The 14,972-nt window shown below is 53.4% G+C and overlaps 6 protein-coding genes across 6 annotated transcripts; 4 read left to right on the forward strand and 2 right to left on the reverse strand.

Annotated features, from left to right (window-relative positions):
• Window positions 1-330: 330 nt before the first annotated feature.
• GCG54_00009207 (uncharacterized protein) lies at window positions 331-1,366 on the forward strand (the record flags this gene model as incomplete). Its single annotated transcript, XM_045409156.1, has 3 exons — window positions 331-571; window positions 627-758; window positions 819-1,366. 3 exons carry the CDS (start codon window positions 331-333, stop codon window positions 1,364-1,366), a joined length of 921 nt encoding a protein of 306 aa, XP_045256401.1.
• Window positions 1,367-1,587: 221 nt separating this feature from the next.
• On the reverse strand, window positions 1,588-1,963 carry GCG54_00009208 (Splicing factor 3B subunit 5; the record flags this gene model as incomplete). Its single annotated transcript, XM_045409157.1, has 3 exons — window positions 1,588-1,632; window positions 1,699-1,905; window positions 1,961-1,963. The coding sequence occupies 3 exons, from the start codon at window positions 1,961-1,963 to the stop codon at window positions 1,588-1,590; spliced, it is 255 nt and encodes an 84-aa protein (XP_045256402.1).
• Window positions 1,964-2,357: 394 nt separating this feature from the next.
• GCG54_00009209 (uncharacterized protein) lies at window positions 2,358-3,738 on the forward strand (the record flags this gene model as incomplete). The annotated part of the gene is made up of 2 exons (XM_045409158.1): window positions 2,358-3,305; window positions 3,358-3,738. 2 exons carry the CDS (start codon window positions 2,358-2,360, stop codon window positions 3,736-3,738), a joined length of 1,329 nt encoding a protein of 442 aa, XP_045256403.1.
• Window positions 3,739-5,017: 1,279 nt separating this feature from the next.
• GCG54_00009210 (uncharacterized protein) lies at window positions 5,018-7,131 on the forward strand (the record flags this gene model as incomplete). Its single annotated transcript, XM_045409159.1, has 4 exons — window positions 5,018-5,068; window positions 5,175-5,725; window positions 5,775-6,286; window positions 6,365-7,131. 4 exons carry the CDS (start codon window positions 5,018-5,020, stop codon window positions 7,129-7,131), a joined length of 1,881 nt encoding a protein of 626 aa, XP_045256404.1.
• Window positions 7,132-7,966: 835 nt separating this feature from the next.
• Window positions 7,967-8,271, forward strand: GCG54_00009211 (uncharacterized protein; the record flags this gene model as incomplete). Its single annotated transcript, XM_045409160.1, has 2 exons — window positions 7,967-8,129; window positions 8,222-8,271. 2 exons carry the CDS (start codon window positions 7,967-7,969, stop codon window positions 8,269-8,271), a joined length of 213 nt encoding a protein of 70 aa, XP_045256405.1.
• A 4,062-nt stretch (window positions 8,272-12,333) lies between these two features.
• GCG54_00009212 (Secondary metabolism regulator LAE1) lies at window positions 12,334-13,861 on the reverse strand (the record flags this gene model as incomplete). The annotated part of the gene is made up of 9 exons (XM_045409161.1): window positions 12,334-12,370; window positions 12,420-12,839; window positions 12,903-13,040; window positions 13,095-13,132; window positions 13,191-13,345; window positions 13,398-13,439; window positions 13,497-13,605; window positions 13,642-13,677; window positions 13,733-13,861. The coding sequence occupies 9 exons, from the start codon at window positions 13,859-13,861 to the stop codon at window positions 12,334-12,336; spliced, it is 1,104 nt and encodes a 367-aa protein (XP_045256406.1).
• Window positions 13,862-14,972: the final 1,111 nt, after the last annotated feature.

A 14,972-nucleotide genomic window follows, 5' to 3' on the forward strand; every position in this document is an offset into this window, starting at 1 on the left:
CGAGCCTTTGACGAATGTTGGGACATGACGAGCCAAAGCTCCCAAATTTTGCGACTGCACGGTACCTGATAAGATAAGAGATTAGATAAGTGGATCGCGAAGTAAAGTGCGCCTGCCAAAATCGCGTCCCAGCGCGTCTAGATCATCATTTCGTGGCTAAACCTTGCGCAACGAATCGGATCTTCTTCGATTGCATTCTTGAAACGATATATACCTCCTGGATGGGCTTGTGCGGATATACATAATTCTCATTCAGCTACATTATTCACGCAGACAAGATGCCTCCTACACAACGACGCAGAAGACAGGTATGCCCCGCGGCACGCACTGATGGTCAAAGAAGGCACAGCTGACAACCAGCAGGTCGAAGACGAGTCTGAAGAAGAGGCCCCGGCACGTAGACAACGCCGCGCGCACGACGATTCCGAAGATGCAGAAGAATATGGGGACGAGGAGAACGGTGAGGCCGAGGCCACCCCGGAGGATCAGCTTGCCAAGAAGTTGGTGCGCTATGTGCTTGCGTGCGAATTTTCACGAACTCCGATCCGCCGTGAGGGCATCAAGGAGCGAGGTAAGGAAAACTATCGTTTGGGCACGGCATCGATGGCAACTGACAGTTCTGCCAGTCCTTGGAGACCAGGGAAGATCATTCAGGAAAGTCTTCGACTTGGCGCAATCGCAGCTCCGCACAGTCTGGGGTATGGAGCTGCGAGAGCTGGCGGTTAAGGAAAAGTTTACAATGGCAGAGAAGCGTCAGGGTATGCCTACAGAATGCTTTCCGATCGTCTCTAGTTGCGGCGAATGCTAACGCCTTGCAGCATTAAAGTCCGGCTCCCAAGCCAAGACCAGCTCCGGCGTCTTCGTCCTCTCCTCGACACTACCTGCCAAATACCGCACCTCCACGATTATCGCACCTACAAAGGCACCCAGCGCCGAGAACGAGTCTTCGTATATTGGCTTCTACACCCTCATCATATCCATAATCATGCTGTCTAGCGGCGAGCTGTCCGACCAAAAGCTGCGGCGCTACCTCAATCGCGTCAATGCCGAAGCCAACGTCGCTGCGGAAAAGACAGAGGATATTCTGAAGCGGATGCAGGCCCAGGGCTATGTTGTGCGCAAGGTGCAGAAGAATCCGGCGTCACAGGCGAACGACGGTAGCGAGGATATCACCTGGCTTGTCGGGCCGCGGGGACAGGAGGAGATGGGTATCGATGGCGTCGCTGGTTTGGTGCGCACTGTATACGGGGAGCAGGCAGATGAATCGCTTGAGAGAAAGATAGGCGCCAGTTTGGGCATCCAAGGCGAGGACGGAGAGGGTGATGTGGACATGTCGGAGGCTCCAGAGCCGGGGCCGTCGCGATGATGGACATGAGCACGAGTGGTGTAAGGGCGTATGTCGAAGAGGTTGTAAAGAATACCCAGTGGAACGCAGCATTCCAAGCTTACGCGTTTATGAATAGCCTTTGTTCGCAATGATTAATCAAGGGTATCTGTGCCCTCCTTTATGATCCCAATGAGCATGTCCCCAACGCCGTTTTCTCGTCTCCCAATTGCAAAACCCAGACATGATGGTACGGTGGATGGTTAATCTTCGCGTACTGGTGGCGGACCAGCTGGTTGCATCATTTTCTGGCAACACGTTAGCAAGACTGTATATTGTATTTCGAACGAGCTATCCCGAGAGGGTGAACGTACCCGAATCAGTCTGGCCCTCAGCAGCTGCGTGGGCTCATTCTCCGCCAAAGCCATGTAGGAGAGCATGGGTGGGTGGCCGGCAATAGAGGAGTAGGTGTCGCGGTAGATATTGGTCTTCCATTCCCAACTCGTGGTGTCGGGGTGTCCTGTGCCAATATACTTGGCCTGCAGGCGCTCGAGTTCTTGCTGGTTGCGGAGCTTGTCGGCCTATCAAACGTATCATTAGCGCAACATTGCGATATCAGGGAAGAAGTGAACTAACCATGTTGTCCTGTCTTGATAAGTGTGATGTTTGTGTTGACTCCGTAAAGTTCAGATTCAAGGCAGATGAAAGGACCGGACCTTGCCATGGATGCGCCGGCTGAAGCTCGGCTGATCTTCACCGAAATGGCAGGGAAGCACCGTGCACCAGACCTTGGTTGCTCTGAGAATCCACTTCACCTCGACCACGGACCTCTTGGTTCTCTGAATTTCACATTCAACTTCTCAAAGAAACAGACTTCATCCATAAACCCGAGCTACCCCCGTTTTTACCATTGCACTCAATCTTATCAATTTTTGGTGGCCGTAATCCACAGCTGTTCAAGAATCGGTCAGGGCATACACCTCAGCATCAACACATTCAGATCGCCATTGTCGCCCCAGCAACGGCAGTCGCTATGAGCAAGATCAAGGCGTTGCAAGACAAGCGGAGGAGGGACAAGGAGGCGGTCGAATCAGCCGAAAGCATAAAATTGAAATGTGCCAAGGAACATGGAAAGGCCCACGTTGCGCATTGCAAAGACTGTTATGGAGAAGTGGTGCAGACGATGAGAAGCAGATACCTCGACTCCAAGGACGAGTGGTTCTCCAACAACACCGCATTCTTGAGCGACCTCGACAATCTGTTCGCAAAATTGAAGGACTTCACAGAAGATCTCAAGGCGATTGAGGCGCGCATCGACAAGGAGAAGGCAAAACAGTACCGCGAGACCCTGCCTAGAACCGCAGCAGGCCGCACCGCCGAGGGCGCGATGAGCAGGGCCAACTTTCAGGCGGCATTGGAGGACGGAGAGAAGCCAACCGCCACTCTTGTCGAGGACGTCCGCCGGGCTGTCAACAGGGGCGTTGACGACGCGCCGAAACTCGAGGATTTGGCTTCAAAGTTTGACAATCTTCCCTCGGAGAAGGAGAACGACGTCCTCATCGACGTCTTCTTCCGTGATCCAAAGACAGGCGAAGTTCCGCCGTCCTGCACGAAATACGTGGAGAAGCTACGATCTGGTTCAGACATTGAAGAAGTTATGGCTCAGATTGAGGCTGACAGGCCAGCAAGGTCACAGGCGTCCGGCAACATGGATAGGCACAAACGGACGCTTAACGAGCTCAAGAGGGCGCAGGCGGCACATGAGCAGGATAAGATCCTTAAAGCTCAGAAGCGGCAGCAGCCTCCTCCTCAAGGTCCGCAGGTCAATAAAGAACTCTATGACCTTCCCCCATGCCATGTATGCTCGGGCAAGGTGTCTCCAGAGGACGTTTTGGCATGCCCGTTGTGTCTCGTTTTTGCCGAGTTGAGCCTGACTAAGAGGACGGTCTTTGACTCGGAGAAATGTTACGAGGAGGGATACGTAAGTTATGCTGCCCACAAGGCAGAAGTAGAAGAAGCTGACTGGCAGAAAGGACGAGCACCTCAACAGCGCTCATAGCTGCGCTGCCGGCGAAGGCTGCATCCAACTTAAGGACGAGGATGAGGAGATGGGCGGCAGCGGAGAAGAAGCCGTTATCTGCGAGGAGTGCGCGGAGCAGCTGGGTCAAAGCACGGTTTACTGCTCGTCACGATGCGCGAGCTCAGATTTCCAAGCGCATCGCGAAGGTGTGCATATTCCCAACTGGAAGGGCCTGGGCATCGATCTCGACACACAGGGCGAGCACTTGGTTTTTGACAACGATGAGAAGACCAAGTACCATGTCAATGACATTTCCAAATTTGTATGGGGACTGGATGATGCGTACGAGCGCATCTTCAAGGGCAACAACCCCGACATCAAGGACACACAGTAGTAGTAATGATGCATCCTTCGTTAAGCCCAGTCACGTCAGCGGCTGAAGTCGAATAGCATACCATAAGATATGATTTCGATTACAAGACTCTGTCTCCATTGTCACCATCGGTGGGTTTTGAATTGCCGTTCCGTCGTAAGAATTTCATCCTTGTGGAACTGAGAGTAAACATGAAGCTATTCGGATGCAAACTGAGAAATAGTGGATTCCACCTGTTGCCACTAAATGAATGACTCGGGCCTCAAACAACCAGGAGACAAAGTCAAGCTCTCACTCAACTCTCAAACGGGGTTCCCGCTTACCCGTCAGCTGGGTCGTATTTCAGGGGATATGATTGTCTTTGGCTGTGCCTGTGCGACCCAACACTCCGAAGTGGTTCGGAACTTATCCTCAGACGTCGTTGCAGATGAAAGGTGCACGGCGTGCACCACCTCAGGGTCCAGAGTCGGCCTGCAAGCGGTCGAGGCCCCTGGCCGTCGCCCTAATAGCGGAGTCGAATTAGCGCGACGTACGTCTCTTCCCCAGAGGACGTTTGTTACGTCCAGCCAATCGCCAACATCCGACGGTCACCGGAACATCATTGGTCGCTCTTATCCCATTGTCCTTCGCTGACCTCCCGTCACCGCGATGTCTCATTAGACGGATGCCTGCTGCGTACCCCTAGACGCGTGGAGCTTTGAAAGCAATCGTTCATTCGCCGCTGCGACGCTCAGGTCATTGAGCAGCGTCGACGAGAACCCGGCAGACAAGGAATACCCTCAAAACCACTCGTGCCATCGCCTCGTCAATCGGGGCTGGCCCGGCTGTCCAAGCGTCCAACGGCTTTAACTCCCTCTTCGTCCGGACCCGGCGACTCAATTGATATCGTCCCTCGTCCTTTCTTCCCGTTCTGCTGGCTGGACCCGACCCCAAGTACCAGAACCGCTGTCAGTCCTGCTCCCCACGCTGTTATCCGGCTCGTCCACCCTTCCGACCCCGCCGGTTCCTTCTGGACCCTCCCTCACTCCTCATCCATCGCGATGGAATCAAATGTCGACCCTGAAGGCACAGGCAGCAGCAATGCGCCCCCGCGACAGAGGGTCACGAACGCCTGCGAGGCCTGTAGAGCAGCCAAGGTGAAGTGCCAGCCTAGTGTGCAGACTGGGATATGTCGAAGGTGTGTGTGTCCACTCCGTCTTCGCTAGACGAGATGCTATCTTCCGATCTACTTCGGCGTATAAGTCCATGTGCATACTGACCCGTTGGCCGATCGAATTAGGTGTCTGGAATTCAAGCGAGAATGCGTCTTTCGTACCGGCCCAAGAACACGCCGGCCACGTCAATCCAAACTGTGAGTATCCCGTTCCCCTTGTCGAATCCTTCAATTGCGGTCGTATCCCGTCATCTTGGCACTATCGGAACCTTTGTCCCCATGCTCATTCTTTGACAGGAACCAGGACGCTCCGCGGCCACCTCCTCCACCAGGCCCTTCCAAGACTTTTAGCATCGACTTTGAGATGCCCCAGTTGGAAGAGCCTGATGATGTTGACGGTCTCGCCGCGCGTCACGAGCGGTATATGGAGGAACTCTTACCGTTGGACTCCGACCAGGACTCGATTGACATGATGTTTGGCCTCAGCGGCTCTGGCAGCGGCTCGCATTCTACTATTTCTTCACCGCCCTCGTCAGGACCCTCCGTCTCGGTATCGAGCTTCGGTTTGAAGCCTCAGTTCAACCTAGACTCGGCCGAGAAACTATTGCAGACCTTCCGGACCATGCTCAAGAACTTTCCGTGTGTCGCTCTACCACCTGATGCCACCGTCACATCACTATCAAAGACGAAACCGTTCCTTCTTCTCGCCATCCTAGCGACAGCATCAGGTTCCAGTGCATTACAAGGGCACACGCTTTACGATGAAGAGTTCCGCAAGATTCTTGGCCTCAAGTTCGTTGCTGGCGGCGAGCGGACATTGGAGCTCCTTCAAGGCCTCCTGATCTACACAGCATGGTAGGCCACCTTCATCTAGCTGACTTTGGATATACACTTACAGACCCAGGTATCCATTTCATCTTCGCCCAAAGAGCAAGCAGGCATTTCAATACGTCCGCATGGCCGCCGAGATACTGCACGATCTCGAGCTCGTCGACCCGCCTTCAGGCGTCACCGCCGCGTCGCCCGTCACCCCAGATCGGCTCGATGGCATCCGCGCTTACCTCGCCTGCTTCTATCTCATCTCAGCGCACGTCTTGCCTTTCTTACAGTACTTCCGCAAAACCTCTCTGACCGATGCTAGGTTTGCAACCGGCTGGGCAAACACGTCGGCGCTCCAGTACACCTCCTGGACCGGCACATGCTGTGACATACTCGAGCACTCCTCCGCACTCAAGGGCGATCATATGCTCGCTTGGTTGGCTCGCCTGCAACATATCGTCGAGGAGGCGACAGAGCTGGCAAAAGTCAGGCCGAACTCTGAGCAGGTCAAGCAGCAAGTACACTTTATGCACTTGGGTCTTGAAAGCCAGTTTAGGGAGTGGCAGGGCAACATACCCAGTAGTCTCAACGATCAACGTAAGCTTCCTGCTCCTTTTGATACAGACATGTGTTAACCGCGAAAAGATTCAATGACCATCGCAAATTTCTTCACAGAGATCTATCTCCTCTCAGCCCCAATCTTCCAGCTCCGTTCGACATCAAAAATTGGCGATAGCGATCTCGGCCCTCCCATGCCCGTCAGCCGCCTCCAAAAGATTCTCACCCTACTCCGCAGCTTCTTCGACTACATTCTGACCCTGGACAAGTTGGACTTTATTTACTTCGCCTCAATAGACTGGGGCCGCTTCATCCAAGGGGTCATTGTCGCCATCCGCGTCTCCTTTCCTCTGCCACTGTGTCCGGAATGGGATCACGCGCGCGCCCGCGAGCAGCTGCAGTTCGACTCCTACTTGACGAGGCTGTCGGCAAATCATGAGGAGCTCACCCCTGCGACGAAAACTATGGATGTCTTGTCTGCGAGCAAAGTCATCTTCGCGGTGATCAAGCGCAAGTACGAGGCCCGCGTGGCGAACATCGAAACGCCGGTGAACAAGCTACCGAGGACCGTTCGAGGGTGTCCGATGTTTGATGGGACTTTGGACCCGTATTTTCCGATCTGGGATCAAGATTTCAACCGGAATGGACCGCATGGCTTGGCGCAGCAGATGCCGAACGGAGCTTCCACCATAGTGAATGGTCAGCCGGTGTATCACGATCTCTGGGCTACTATGACGATGAACTGGCCGGATGGGTCTGCTGGGGATCCAAACCAGGCGCAAGACGGGTTCGATCTTGGGTCAGGGCAAGATTCGTCTCTGCAGCTAGACCCGTCTTTTCAGGCGACTATGAATCTTGGTCCTTCGCCCAGTGGAAGCGGTTGACGGGTGCTCATGCCATTGGGATACGGAGCAGTTCACTCTTGGATTTGGTAGAGAGCTTGAAACTTTGACTTTGGACAGGAGAATTCTCGCATCAAGGATACCTGAGGCTGGGTCATCATCTTTGTGGATTTCATCTCAAAACACTCGAGATAATCTCTAGGCAGGCGTATGGTGGGTGAAGCGTAAATCGGAGAAAACCAATACCAACACTTCTTGATAATGAACATAGGGAATCATGCTCTTGGCAGTATGTTCTAAGTATTATTAGCATTTGAGGTTGTGTCTGAGAACTCTCATTTGTTATATGGCTTCCCTTTGTCTTTGCAACCCCCTTGTCCCATGGGTGAAGGGCTCTGTCTTCCTTCACATGGCATCATGCCTTGATAGCATTTGTACCAGATCACCGATGAACTATAAGCTGGGGCAATATTACCAGCCTTAAACGACTTGGAAGAAACCGGTGGTATTCTTGATCTCCTCGACCCGCAGTCAAGCTTGACCGCTTCCTGCGACCGATCATCTTCCCCAAAGCCGCTCGAGTATCAACTGCCTCCCATCCCGAGTCCCCTCAAATCCATCTCTCAACGGGTGCCGCCTTGTGAATCTCCCCTCGGCGAGTGCACCCGCCCTCAAACCAGACCAAGCCCCTTCCTCTCTTTCGACGTTTTGTTTCGAAAGAACAATCAGAAAATTCTGCTTGCCCTGCGGTTGTCTTCAAATCTTCCACCAAACAATTCCCAAGCCAAACAACCCGCCAGCAAATATTCACATCACCGAAACCAAATCTCAACCACATACCAGAACAACCTCTCTCCCCCCCATAAGACAGGCAGAAATGGACGACGAGCTCAAGCATTTCTTCACCCGCGCCACCGTCATCCAGAAGGATGTCCAGGAGATCCTAGCCAAGCACGGCAAGGACGTCGAGATCATCGTCGCCGAGGACGACGGCACGAACCGCATCCGTCTGCTGTACCGCGACGACAAGGTCTACGCCAGTAAGTCTTTTTGTCTTCCCGATGATCCATGAGAGGCCATGAGTCAAGAGCAAGAGGCACAGGAGAATGAAAAACTGACGTTGTGGGTTTAGTGGTCGTTCCCTGGGTCTACTCTCCCAAGAAGGACATCCCGAAGATGTGATTTAGACGAGAAAGGGGACGGCGACGGTACCAAGAGAATGGCCTGAGCTGGATGCATGGGGATCAAGATTGGCTTGGAATCTTATCGTCGTTCAGCTGGGGTTTTGGGCGGTGTGCTGTGATCTCGCTTCGGATCGGTATCGGATTAAGGGGTCAACTGCGGTCGACGACGCGAAGCCTGGAACAATATGAAGCTAGGATCACCAGAATACTAAGTACCATTGAGACCAGTCAGAGAAACTTCCGCTATTCAGGTGGTGTTGTGCCAACAGATCCCATCTCTTGCCTGAGCAGTCCTTACGTGGTTTCGTGACTCCATTCCTTGTCACATGAGCATAATCCATATCAATTTTCGAGGACTTGGTTTTGGATCTGTCCATTTCTACTGGAGTTTCCATTCATGTATAAGTTTCGGGCGCGAGCACTTGAAGAGACTGTCGACGGCCAGTCGTCGATCAGTGGAAACAATGTTGGCTTGGTGGAGGAAAGGCCTATGGTGGAGGGCGCCTTTCACAACGTCGCGGGTACTAAATCACAACTCAGCTCGGCTCGGACGCATATCATGAATATTAAAGACTAGTTCGAGTGAGAAGAGAAGTAGCGAACGATGAACCCCACTGGTGACTTTCTTTTCCAAAAAAAGACTTGTCACAGATGGCGGCATAGAATGCGATTGGGCTCGGGTCGAAGTCAAGTCGCGTCCATAGCAGCGTCCAAGCCGTCACTCAGATCACGAAGTAGCCTCTTCACTCGATAAACCACGCACCAAAACACGAAAATAGCTAGAATTACTGGTCTGGGCTTTCCTGGCAGCCATGAAGCTCTCAGATGTGCTAAGGATTAAACCCATTCTGAACGGAGGCATGAAGCATTGTACATAACCACAACTAAGCAGACACACGAGGCAGTTGCATCCAATTCTCAGCAACGTCTGTTCCGTCACCAAGAATGCACAGAATCCTCGCAATACCGTCGATTGGATCGCGAGCTTGCTTCTCTGAGGTGGACTTCTCATTTCCTGCGCAACCCGTCTACTCATACGTTTGTATTTCATATTCCGTTCATTTGAGTAATCTCCTAATTATCTGCTGAAAGTGACCATGATAACATGGTAGAATGTGTAAAAAGCTTAGTTTTACAATCAGGGAGATTTCATACGTCTCATCTAGTCATCGGAGTGACTTATCCTAAATTACTTGTATGAACGCAAATGAGAAGCATTACGTCAGTCATGTACACATTCTAAGAACCTCCCATCATTTATCGTTTAAAACTGTCCCAAGATTCAAAAAATTGGATTACATTTACAAACAGGGCCTACCAACATACGCGTTGAAGTAGTAGCATGACAATGATGAGCTGGTCATCCACCGCACCCTAGCCTAGTAAGACTTTCAAGCTTCATCGTCCTTCCCCTCCCTTGGTAGGACATTACAATAAGCAATTTCCTACCCCAGGTTATCTCCGTGAAAATGGAATAGCGGTTCCTCTCCGTAGACGCAAAATTTCCGGGTCATCAGGCTCGCAAGTCAGAACACGCCTACGTTTTCGAGCCCACTTGCTTGACCTGATGTTACTTTTCGGGGCGCCAATATTCGCGAAAGCCCACGATCTAGAGTGAATTGGTTGGACATAGAGCCTCAACACACGGTTGTGACGGAGCAGGTCTATCATGCCTCCCCTCATAACGACCATGCCGTTCGTATCCGTGTCACGCACCCGAGTCAAGCGCCTGCCGTGCCTCGTTTCCTCATCCGAAGCGCCGTATACCGGGAAATGCAAGTCAGCTCACATCGTCTCACCCCTCGCGCTTGGCGGATGATCTCTCGACGAACCCATCCACGTTCAGCCTCAAGGGTCAGCCGATGGCCAGAACCTTGCCTTGTTTCCCCCTCCCAGCGCCTCCAAATGACAGCTCACACCGGGCGGGTTACACGGCGGCGAAAATCATGTCCGCTTACAACCGCCGTTGCACGAGATGCACCGTCCTCGAACGAGATGGGGTCGCACGACCGCAGCCCCGGACCACCGGTGGAAGCAGGTCCACATTAATCACCACCGGACCCGCCCGTCGGGCCCGGGGCCGGATCGCCGATACGCCGCCCCTTCCTGGTCGAGGTGATGTGCACTGCAGAACAGAAGGCCCAGACCGCCGCCACCTCCACGTTTTCCCTGCTCACACACCAACAACACCACCATCGCCAACGGAAATCGACAATCTCCATATGCAGGCGTCATCACACTTCTTCAACGTTTCGAATAGGTCTCTTTCGAGCTTTTCGCACTTTTCGCTAATCAAGGGCTACTAAGAGCACTGTCCGATGTGGATTCGATTCCCAACGTGACAGTTTTCTCCTCGCGCCCCAGAACCCCTGCCACAACCACCCTCCATCTCCTAGCGGCTTGCCTCGGTTCCAACTTTTCTCACACACACTATTGCTGTGCCTCACATACATCCCACCTCGAAAATCAACCGCGTACCAAGTCTCACTCACCACCATTCACCGGTCCCGTCCCGTCCCTAGGGCCCCTCACCGGTGAAGCGAATCCCACCAGCCACGTCCGCCCGCCTGCTCCAAGACCAGCTTTACTGAACGCGACCACACTCACGAGACACACCTCCAGTCACTCCCCGCCCACCCAGTGTGTACATGTCTACACCAAGACGATTGCCAAGGACCCCTTTCGGGAGGCTTAGGGGACAACAAGAGCCGTCCCATACCGCCCGTCCATCCGTTTGCTAGACGAAACTGACAATGTCGCTGTCACGCTGCCATTCGTCGGCGCCCGCGCACACGCGGCGCAAGCCAGCAACCGTCACTTCTGGGCGCCACACCGAGGACAAAGCGGCCTAGAACACGTCAGAAGAGGCAGGGCATATCATGAGGTTGCGCGGGCGCGCCTCTTCTGCGCATCTTTTCCCTGCGGCGCAGATTCGATTTAGCCTGCAGGATCTTGCGGGCGAGAGGCAGCTTCAGGCTGCCTGCATTTCTCATCTCTTGTCTTGAGATGTTCATCTCATCCCATTGCGCAACTGCACCCCAGCAGCCGGCTGCTTCGCAGTCTTTTGCGGTTGCCTCGCTCTCGGCACTGACAAATTGCTTACCCTCATCTAGCCTGTGATCTCACATGATGCCGGAAAATGCGGAAAATAAACGGCATTTCACCATGGCATTGCTTTTGCTGCTCTCGATCCGAGCTTCGCAGTTTTCGGGTGGCGCAAGTGCCGACATCCCACCCCATGGCCGAGGCCGAATGTCCCACGCGCCGAGGCAGACGGCGCCCGAAACGGCAGCTTTTTTCCTTCTCCATCGCCGCCGCCCGCGATGCAACCTCAGACTCAGAGGACACCTCCAACATCCCACGCGTGAGGTCGCCTTCACACCATTAGCCCCCTCGGCGGACGAATGAGAACCGACATCCAAGGTTTGATGTCCAATGGAGATCTTCCCCATCCACCACACCTCTCTAACCCCAAAGGCAACGTGGTTGCCTCCCAAATCTGGTCTACGTGTCTGAGACGCCACGATATCGAAGCCCGTCAGTTGGGGAAATGGGTGTAGCGGCCGTTTCGGTGGCTTTTTACGACACGCTGCTCTTGCAACCCTCAGAGAAGCTGTCAATCCTAGTTGGGTTTTGGTCGCTAACGCGATACGGCAGTTGTTCCCCAATGTCTCTGAGAGCTTGGTCGGTGACTTTGCCAGCGCAGAGCTCATGTCTCAAACAGCGCATCTCCATACATGGCTCTAATTCTCGTGGACCTTCCGCATTGGTTACCAAAGGAAGAGAGCTATTGAGACATTCAAAATGCAGTACAACTGATCGATTATGGAGGTGGCCTGATGCCCAACCTTGATCACGTAACTTCTCGGGTCACTTGCACCAGCGCCTCTTGATCCATTGCCGATGGATGAGGACAAAATGCACAACAGGGAGAGTAGGGATGCTTTGCCTCCAGGACAGCTGTGTCTATTGAAGTACAGTTGTTACCGTTGTACTAGCCACCGCTCAACCGGCTCTTTGGGGTGTTCATGCAGTGCCTCAGCGATGGCCAGAGATCGGCTCATCTTCCTCCAGGCTTCCGTCCGTATATCGACCATCTACGTGTCAAGTCAGTACCGCCGCCAGCACAACTCAACTACAACTTACATGGAGAAGTACGCATGGATACTCCTGTCCTTCAGCTCCTTCCTCACCTCCATCGCAAACACCATCGTCTCCTCTCTAGTCCACTTCAGCCCCCTCGTGAACGGCGCCATGATAATACCTTCCCAATTCCCGGCGAAATTCTCCTCGCACCAGAAACCGAGCTCTTTGTACTTTGAATGTCTCGCCCACGGATTCGTGGGCCACTTGAAACGATGGACATGAACGTCCTCGAAACCCACGTCCACCATGACGTCTTTCAACCCCTGCACATCGACAAACGGGCGGCCCAAGATCTCCGAGGCCTCTGCCATCATGCACATGCATCTCGACAGAGCCGAGTCGGGCTTGAGGGTGCCGTCGTCGGATAAGGGGTTCACGTCGGCGTCGTTAAGCTCGAGGTAGCCCCCAGGGTTGAGATGGCTATCGGGCTTCGCGTCAGCTGCTGTATGAACGTGACAACAAGCATTTCTATTGGCCACTCACTCGTAGCATTGCGCGAGATATGCCCTCCAGTCGTTGATAGCCGATGTCATCATCCGGCTGTGGATGTAGTCGAAGGGGCGTGACCACGTCCATGGCTCCTCAATGTCATCGATCTCGAATTTGACATTCGGCGGAACACTGAATGTGGTAAGCTCAAACGACTTTCAGGCAACTTCGCTTGGGCAGACTTACTACTCTGGAAAATTAGCAGAGAGGTCAACCCCGAGTACCTGGCACATCGATATCGTCAGCCACAAGTCAAGTCCGTCGGAGCCGGTCCAGATATACCTCGGCCTCCGGGTGCTCGTCCCCGAATTCAATGGCCCAGATTCCGCTTCCCGTCCCGCAGTCGAGCACGCGCCCGATGTGTGAGTCCATATCGTTCGGCGGCGCCGTGCCGAGCTTGTTGTCAAATGTGAGGAGGTACATGTTATGTTGAAGATCTGAGAAGACTGGTCAGCAGCTGTGAGTGTAAGTCACCCGGATGAGGCATACCCAGTCGATCGACTTCCTGCTCGTCGTTGGGATACATGTATTCTTCCATGCAACGTCAGCGCGTATCTGCCGAAGGCGGGCCATGTGTAGAAGACTCACTGCCCTCCTTATACCTGTGATACGTCCTCCCATTCTCCGTCCGGTAGTTGAGAATCGACTCATTGACGCTGGTGGTTGACGAGGCGAGCTTGCGACAAGTCAGCCTTCGCTACCGCGCAGTACGACAAAAGCCCGGCGCTCTTACACTCGCAGTGTCGAAAACACTATCATTGTCCGCGGGCTGTACAGACACTTAGCCGTGAAGACAAATACAACCAAAACAAGTGCTTCCCCACATCTTCCGCGTCAATCTCGATGTCGAGATGCGCTGTGATCTGGCCCTCCGTCACCGCTGGCGGGGAGGACGCAGCTGCGGCCGGCGAACCGGCTTTGGAACTGCGTCGAGACGCCGCCTTCTCGGACATTCTCTCGTGTCGGAACTTTCGCTTTTTACAGGTTCTGTTGATCTGTCATTTCGAACAGGAAACCGCCGTTTGTAGCGTTCAGTCCTTTTCCAGAAACAATTACGATCGCGCTGTCAGATAAGTAGCCCAGGAGAAAATGCATACACGACGAAAAAAGGAAGGAAGAAGAGAGAGTCCCCGTGTCGCATCACTTCCCGCGCGCGCGTGCGGCCCGCTCCATCTCATTATATCTCCTAGCCGCCCATCGCAAACCCCTCTCTCTCGACGGGGAGGTAGATCTGAGAAATGCAAATCGACCGCGACGGCGAACGGTCCAAGACATACATGGCACCTGGCGGGCAGATCACTTGTGGAGAGAAAGTCGGAACTGCCCCGCGGACGTATTAGAGCACAATCGATGGGGACGAAAAATAACGGGAATAAGTTCAATCGTACGATGAACCAAAAAAGGCGGCCGGTGTGCTGCGGCCTTCGGACCGCACGCCTGCGGGATCTAGACGGCAAGGAGATGCGTTTGATGATGCACATCGCTGGATCCGGGTTGCCAAGTCGGGGGACCCCGTTCAGTCACAAATCACGTAGATACGGGCGATGGGTGATTGTGGGAGCGGAGCTTTTCTGCCAACGAGACAATAATTCCTTCTGTAGTATCCTTTGCGAGATGCACGCTGCCAAAATGGCACTTTTCTTATTTCTGAGTAGAGGCAGCATGATCCAAAGCGGAAACCTACCCCACCGACGTTCCATTGTCGAAATTCTGCGGTCTTTGAAGACCATGACAGGTAATTGCTCACAAAGAACCAAACATGCATCGAGACTATGTGATGTTTCTGCGTAATGTTTGGAATTCACATGGCTCGACTTGCGCGGGATGTATTCTTTCATCATCTAAGAAAAGACTATCCAAGGTGAGACAGAGACGAAAGAAAACATAATCGCGAATATATACTAAAACCACAGAAAACATTTCGACGTAGTCGAGATCGGGGCATCTGAGCTGAGGACCTTCGCTTGCCCGCTTTGGTGTGGGTCTTGAGCACCAAACTTGCCACTCCATTCAACAACAACACCGATCCTCGATAGTCTAGTGGTGAGGATATCGGCTTGTCAC

This window comes from Colletotrichum gloeosporioides (assembly GCF_011800055.1).
Source record: "Colletotrichum gloeosporioides strain Lc1 chromosome Unknown consensus_117, whole genome shotgun sequence".
Taxonomy (NCBI): Eukaryota; Fungi; Ascomycota; class Sordariomycetes; order Glomerellales; family Glomerellaceae; genus Colletotrichum; species Colletotrichum gloeosporioides.